Source organism: Eulemur rufifrons, chromosome 16 (genome assembly GCF_041146395.1).
Source record: "Eulemur rufifrons isolate Redbay chromosome 16, OSU_ERuf_1, whole genome shotgun sequence".
Taxonomy (NCBI): Eukaryota; Metazoa; Chordata; class Mammalia; order Primates; family Lemuridae; genus Eulemur; species Eulemur rufifrons.
Window position 1 is genome coordinate 79,638,185 of NC_090998.1, and position 7,567 is coordinate 79,645,751.

Here is a 7,567-nt window from a genome sequence, read left to right on the forward strand (position 1 = left end):
AATTTTGGCTTCTGAGTCTCAGTCCTGTGCTCCACGCTGGTGAAAACAACTAGAAAACCAATTATCAGTGGAAAATTCTCCTAGGTAGTCCACAATCCCCCAACAGTAGAGATATAAACCCCTAAAGAAAAATTCCAGACTGCTCCACCTTAGGGTTGGAAGAGAAGGTGGTGATGACAGTGTTGAGGAGCATTCCCTGGGTTCTTGCAAAGCTTGGAAAGCATGTAAAAAAGAAGGCTTAGTACACAAGGGAGGAGACAGTGACGACAGGATTTTGCTTCCGGGTGGAGTAGGGAAAATGGGAACAAGTGTTTCAGTAGCTTTGGCAGGAAGGTTTTTTCCTGGGCTGATGCCAATGGGCAGGACCACTAGAAGGCTTCACTACTATATGCTTCTATTCAGGTGCCCATATCATGGTATAAATGTGTGCTTGGGGTGGGGATGGGGGATTCTGGCCTTAAGTCCCCAATAATTGTATGGGATCTTTGTGTACAGGTGGAGCCCAAGACTCCTAAAGAGAAACTGTGAACACATGTCGGCTACCAGCAAATTTTCCCCTCTCCAAGATACGAGTTTTTAATTAGCTAGTGAACACTCCTCTTGTGCAGATCAGGAAACTGAGGCCAGTAGAGGAAGAGGGACTTGTTCAAGATTACAATGCACAAGAGTGGTAGAGCTGGGAGTCTGGGCCTTTGTCAAGTGTGGAAAGACAGAGTCTGAGTTAGAATGGAGCTCACGATTCAGCTTAATGTGAAAAGAAGCCCATTTTGATGGATCTATGTTAAGGACACCCCCTCCCACCCCATTCCTGATTATTTTGGTGAAGAGGAGGGGAAGGGGCATGTGGCCTCCTAGCACATGCTTCCAGAGCTCACAGCTGAGGCATGTGGGTGGTGGGGAGTGCCTGGAATATCGCCCTTTGTCCAGGTGGTCTGGGGCTCACTTGGGTTGGGAAGGGCAAGATGCCCAAGCTGATTGGTGTGCCTCTGCTTTCGGCATAATTACCTCCTATTCTTCTGGGAAGAGAGGACAAATATGACGTTGGAGACCTCTCAGCTCCCTTCCTGGGGGCCTGGGGGGAGGCCTGAGCTGTAAATTCAAGGGGCTTCAGTAAAGTTCTGTGAAGTCAGCAAGCCACCGTTTCCTGCGGGGTGAAATGGCCATGAGGGTGGGTAGGGTCACAGAACTGATCTCTGTTGGCACCATTCCGTCCTATACTTCTCAAAGTTACCCATTCTACAAAGAGGAAGCAGGCAGCCAAGAGAGATGATTCACTTCGGGAGCCACTGGTCCTTACTGCCCACCACCACCACTATTGTTGGAAAACACCCATAGCCAGCCACACACACCAAGGGCGGCTCCCTGATCTCCCCCACCGGCCCTGTAGAAAGACTCATCTCCACAAAGCAAAGTTCGATTAGAAGCAATGATCCCGATAATTCACCTCATCAAACTGACTATTTCTGCTGGACAAAAAAAATGCACGAATGACCTCTGCTTAATTCTTGCCTGTATAGACGCACCTAGAGGCGCGCCCCAGACTCTCTCCCCGCCAGAGCCTTAAAGAGATGGGGCCCGTTGCTCCGCCTGCTTTCCCGGGAGCAGCGCCGTGTCCCCAGACGTCCCGAAGCTGGACAGGGTTCCGGCCAGAGCCAGCCAGGGCCGAGGGCCCAGGAAGGGCGGATGGGCAGGCGCTGTCCAAACGGCCGAGCAACTGCTGCAAGCGCCTCCCCCTCCCTCGCGGCGCCAGCACGCGGCCCCGCCGGGCTCTGCTCCCAGTCGCCTGCCACCGGCCCGCCGGGCACACGCCTGGGGCGGGATGGAGGCTGAGCCAAGGCCGCCGAGGTGCCTGCGGCAGAACAACTGGGGAAGCTCCTGCAGTCCCCCAAGCTCTATCACCTGCCCCCAGCTCCACGTGTTTCTTCTCAGAAGATCCGGGAATATCCTAGAGGGCTCCCCTTTTTATAATCCCCCCAGCCGGTCCGGAAATAATCCTTTGGGGGAGCGATGTTACAGGGGGCCGGAGGTCATCGTAGGGGGCTTCCTGTCACATACACATACCTACAGCACTGATCATAATCGCCCTTCAATGTCCCTTCTCCTCAGGTCCCCTCTACACTTGTTCGGTGGTGGTGGGGACCACATCCTAATTTTTAGAGCTGGATGGGGCATTTGAGACCATCTAATCCAAACTTCTGTGGCTAAAGACGAGGAAACGTAGGCTCAGAGAGAATGCCACTCACCAAAAGCCACAGAGCTAGTGAGAGGACGCCTTGGAACTAGAACCCAAGTCTTCACATAGTCCAGCACTTTTCTCATGGTCTTGGACGGAGTTCCCCCTCCTACCTTTCAACCTTAATTTGCTTCAACTTCTAAGGTCAGCGAAAAACCCCAAGAGTAAAACAGTGGAGAGGAGAAGAAAACAGGAAACACGGAGCTCCACTACCTCCTAATCTACACACCGCCCCTGTGCCACTTTTCTCCCCAAACTCTTCCCTGCGCTTTGCTGCACGTTCTCAGGAGATCCCAAGGGCATTTCACCCCAAATCTTTCCACCCATGCACCCCAATTCCCAGGGCTATTTGTCCCTTCTGCGGAGCCACCCCCCGCTGCAGCCCGCCCCAAGCGCGCCGCCTGTTTATTCAGCCGGGAGTCCGGCACGCGCCAGGCGCACGCACTGCAACAACAAACCCGGCTGAATGGAGAGTTTGCAAGGAGCGGGCGAAGGGAACCGGAGGGGGGAGAGGAGAGGAGGAGGGGGAGTTTAGGGAGTGGGTGGGAGGAGGAGGTAAGAGGAGGGGGGAGTGGGGGCTGCAGCCGCTCGCTGCAGCAGCGGGGAGTGGGGGGCGAGGCGGGGCCAGGGCTGCGCGTGGGGCTGGGTGTCCCATTGAAAAGGCGGCCGCACTCCGGCCGCCCAGCACTCTCTCACTTCTGGCCAGGGAACGTGGAAGGCGCACCGACAGGGAGCCGGCCAGAGAGGGCGAGTGAAAGAAGGAAATAAGAAAGAAAGGGGGTTAACAAAATAAAAACAGCCTGAGCCACGGCTGGAGAGACCGAGACCCGGCGCAAGAGAGCGTAGCCTTAGTGGGGGAGGAACGGGAGACTCAGCAGAGCGCGCTCAGCATTGACTTTTGCTGCTTCTTCTGCTTTTTTTTTTTTTTTCTTAGAAACAAGAAGGCGCTAGCGACAGCCTCACACGCGAGCGCCACGCGAGGCTCCCGAAGCCAACTCGCGAAGGGAGGAGGGGAGGGAGGAGGAGGAGGCGTAGACGAAGGAGAAAAAGCATTTGCACCTTCTTTGCTCCCTCTCTAGGAAGTCTCCTGGGGGTTTTGTATTTTTTTTAACTTCCTCGGAGCTCCTTCTTCATCTTTCCCCTTCTTTCTCTCTCTGTTCGTGCACCCAAGTCCTGTCTGTGTCCCCCTCGCGCGCCCCGCACCGCGCGTCCCAGCTCGCTCTGATCCCGCGCCTCCTTGGCCGCCGCTGCTCATGGAAAGCTCTGCCAAGATGGAGAGCGGCGGCGCGGGCCAGCAGCCGCAGCCGCAGCCCCAGCCGCCCTTCCTGCCGCCCGCAGCCTGCTTCTTTGCTACCGCAGCTGCGGCGGCAGCGGCGGCAGCGGCAGCGGCGGCGCAGAGCGCGCAGCAGCAGCAGCAGCAGCAGGCGCGGCAGCTGAGCCCCGCGGCCGACAGCCAGCCCTCAGGGGGCGGTCACAAGTCAGCGCCCAAGCAAGTCAAACGACAGCGCTCGTCCTCGCCCGAACTGATGCGCTGCAAACGCCGGCTCAACTTCAGCGGCTTCGGCTACAGCCTGCCGCAGCAGCAGCCGGCCGCCGTGGCGCGTCGCAACGAGCGCGAGCGCAACCGCGTCAAATTGGTCAACCTGGGCTTTGCCACCCTTCGGGAGCACGTCCCCAATGGCGCGGCCAACAAGAAGATGAGCAAGGTGGAGACACTGCGCTCGGCCGTCGAGTATATCCGTGCGCTGCAGCAGCTGCTAGACGAGCACGACGCGGTGAGCGCTGCCTTCCAGGCTGGCGTCCTGTCGCCCACAATCTCCCCCAACTACTCCAACGATTTGAACTCCATGGCCGGCTCGCCGGTCTCATCCTACTCGTCCGACGAGGGCTCTTACGACCCGCTCAGCCCCGAGGAGCAGGAGCTGCTCGACTTCACCAACTGGTTCTGAGGGGCTCGGCCTGGTCAGGCCCTGGTGCGAATGGACTTTGGAAGCAGGTAAATTGCATTTGGGGGGGAGCAAGGGTGGTATTCTTATCTTTATCCTCCCTCTGAGTGTCTGTGGAAGGGGGGCTGTCTCTATGGAGATGGGGGGAGTTACATTTAAAGGATTTGTTAAAGTTTGTCAATTTCAAACCCTAGTTTGTTAGTTTCAGCACTGGCCTCTGAAAGTGGCTTTGCCCAGTTCTCCAAGGAATGGAGGGTAGGGGTGAGGTGCGGTGATGCTGGCGAACTGAGACCCAGGACATGTCAAAAGAGGTGTTCTACCTGGAAGACTCTTCCCCCAAACCTCCATCTCCCCCACCACTAACCTTCACGTGTAAACTAACCTCTCCCGTTACTCTCCTTACGCTGCAGGGTGACTGCACAACCTGCTGTCTTTAGTGCTTTCTCGTCAACGTCAGCGACGTTGGGAAGGAGAAAAAAGGAAAAGAAAAAGAAAAAAAAAAAAAAAGAAGAAGAAGAAGAAGAGAAGAGAAGAAGGAAAAAAACTCCACAAAAAAACAAAAACAGCCAACCAACCCAACCCCAACGGCAACTAAGCATGCATGCCTGAGAGCCAAGGCCCTCAGAAAACAAGGGTGCGCTCAGAACATTATCTTTGCACTCCAATCATTCAAGGAGATATGAAGAGCGACTAGGACCTGAGTCAACGCGCAAAATGCAGCTCGTGTGCAGAAGCAGTGGGCTCCTGGCAGACGGGAGCAGCAGACGCACTATAGTAACTCCCACCCACCACTAACACGCACAGCTGAAAGCGCTGGCTCGGGCGCCTTCACCTCCCCGCCCTCTCTCAAAGCGCAGTTCGTAGCCCTCTAGAAATGAGTTGGTGTCTTTCGTCTCAGTAACCCCCATCCCAATAAGCTGAAGACATTAGTCTACAGTGAAACTATGCTCTACTCAGTCCTTTGAAACCCTGCTCCTCCTCCGGGGGGGGGGGGGGCATCCCCAAACCCTACCAGCTCCCTCACATCGTCTTTTCTACTGTTTTCATCATAGAATGCTTCCAATCTTTTGTGAATTTTTTTATTATAAGAAAAATCTATTTGTATCTATCCTAACCAGTTTGGGGATATATTAAGATATTTTTGTACATAAGAGAGAAAGAGAGAGAAAAAAAATTTATAGAAGTTTTGTACAAATGGTTTAAAATGTGTATATCTTGATACTTTAACATGTAATGCTATTACCTCTGCATATTTTAGATGTGTAGTTCACCTTACAACTGCCATTTTCCCTATGTGGTTTTGTAAAGAGCTCTCCTCATAGGTGAGATCAAAAGGCCACCAGTTGTACTTCAGCACCAATGTGTCTTACTTTATAGAAACGTTGTTAATGTATTAATGATGTTATTAAATACTGTTCAAGAAGAACAAAGTTTATGCAGCTACTGTCCAAACACAAAGTGGCAGCCAGTTGGTTTCGATGGGTTGCCTTTTGGAAATTTCTATCACTGCCTTTTTTTTCTTACTGTTTTATTACAAACTTACAAAAATATGTATAACCCTGTTTTATACAAACTAGTTTCGTAATAAAACTTTTTTTTCCTTTTTTCAAAATGAAAATGATCAGCTGCCTCTAAGCTTTCTTTGACTCCGACGCCCCTGGACAAGTTATTGAAATGCCAAAGCAAAGGGGTGGGTAGGGGGAGAAGAGGGTGGTGCAAAACACGCTAAGTGGCAGGAATGACAAAGATAAGTGCTGTGGCCAGTCCTACCCAAGTAGTGACTTAGTGATGAATGTAGAAAATGTACTGTTCTCTTCCCATTCTATCTTGCAAATATACAGATGCATGAGAGAATAGGTGGTGATTAATGGCTGTATCCTACTTTGATAAAACAACTGTACATTTAAAAATCCCCAAAAAAGTGAACTGGAAAGAGAGGGTCCTCCACCCCACTTTCCAACCCACACTCCTATTCTGAGTGTCTCCTTGTGAAACTATGGGAGGGCTGAGCGAAACAGTGGGTGGAAAGTTGGGGGGCTGGGGAGGCATCCCTCTGCACATACAAACTCCCACTGGCGAATATGTTCCTCTTCCCTCACTTCCAGGCACACATTTTCTACTCCATTTCCCCAATGCGCACACTTTCCGTATTGATTTTAAGTAAAAGGTATGTATGGTATAAATTCCTTCCAGAAGGAGCTAGATTTTAATAAATAAATGCATTAGAAATGTGTGGTCCCTTTGAGACGCTGGCCCATCTAAGCTTGTGACTCTATCCGAATAGCGTGAGCTGCGTGTAAAAGTACCCAATTACCAAGATTCAAAAAGAAATTGGTAGGTTTTTGGCTGGCTTGCTTCTTGTCAGTTAGCAAAGACGTGATTAGAATCCTACTCGGCCTCTCTCCGGCTCCTCGCTCGCCGCCTGCATTACTTGCAGATTCAGTTTGCGTGTCTCCAGCCAAGCGGAAAGCCGAGCGCAAAATGCATCTTACAAAACCCAACAAAGAACGGGTAGCCAGCACGTCTTCCAGAGTTAAAAATCTAGTCTGTGTTGGTACATCTATACCATTTAGTGGCACAGAATAATCATTTTTTAAAGCCGCGATGCGCGGAGCACGCCACAGCGTCTGATGTCATTTTGTTAAATGACCCTCTATAGAATGCACATTGAGGCTTCAGTCCCTTTCAAAGAGATGAACGTAATTAAGGGAAAAAAATCAGTAAATTCCTCATCGCCATAAATAATCGGACTTTCTGCCAGCAGTGGGCCAATTTAGAGCTTACTTGAGAGAAGTAATTCTTTTGTGATGCCTGCTTTTATTTTTATCTTCTCATTTGGAGGGACCAGGGCTAGGGTTCCCCCCACCCCACCGCACCCCCGGCCCCATGTCTCTTTGGTTTAATTTAGCTCCTTTGCAAGTTTCCAGATAAGGTATGCAAAGAAAGTGTAGCAAGTCATTTATGGCTATGAATATAACATTAGGATAATGTTTCGGCCCCCACAAAGGGGATTTTTTTTTTTTTCTCCTTCTCCTGTGAGGACAGGTGTTCTTTCATTCACTTCTGAATGGGAAATATCCAGTCTTGTTAAAGTCGAGGCAAAGTTAGCTGTTGTTTGCCACAACGCGAAGGCAAACTGGAAAAATTCACAAAAACACACACAATTTTGCCGAAGCTAGGAAAGGGCAGAGCGAGGATTGGGCAAAATCTCATTACATCTGCTCTAATCGCTTAGCAACACAAAGCCGGGGCTTGTGCGGGGAAGGGAGCCATTCACAGCGCTCTGACAGGCCGCATTCAGCCAGCGTTAGTCAGCTCCATAAATCACCGCTGCCCATTGGCTGCGCGGCGGGCTTTGCAGCGGCCCTGGGCTGTCAGCGAAATACAA

At 51.5% G+C, this 7,567-nt stretch overlaps 1 protein-coding gene across 1 annotated transcript; it reads left to right on the forward strand.

The window, feature by feature from the left end:
• Nucleotides 1-2,864: 2,864 nt before the first annotated feature.
• On the forward strand, nt 2,865-5,797 carry ASCL1 (achaete-scute family bHLH transcription factor 1). Its single transcript, XM_069490032.1, has 2 exons — nt 2,865-4,229; nt 4,590-5,797. The coding sequence occupies exon 1, from the start codon at nt 3,487-3,489 to the stop codon at nt 4,180-4,182; it is 696 nt and encodes a 231-aa protein (XP_069346133.1). The 5' UTR covers nt 2,865-3,486; the 3' UTR covers nt 4,183-4,229; nt 4,590-5,797.
• The last annotated feature ends 1,770 nt before the right edge of the window (nt 5,798-7,567 follow it).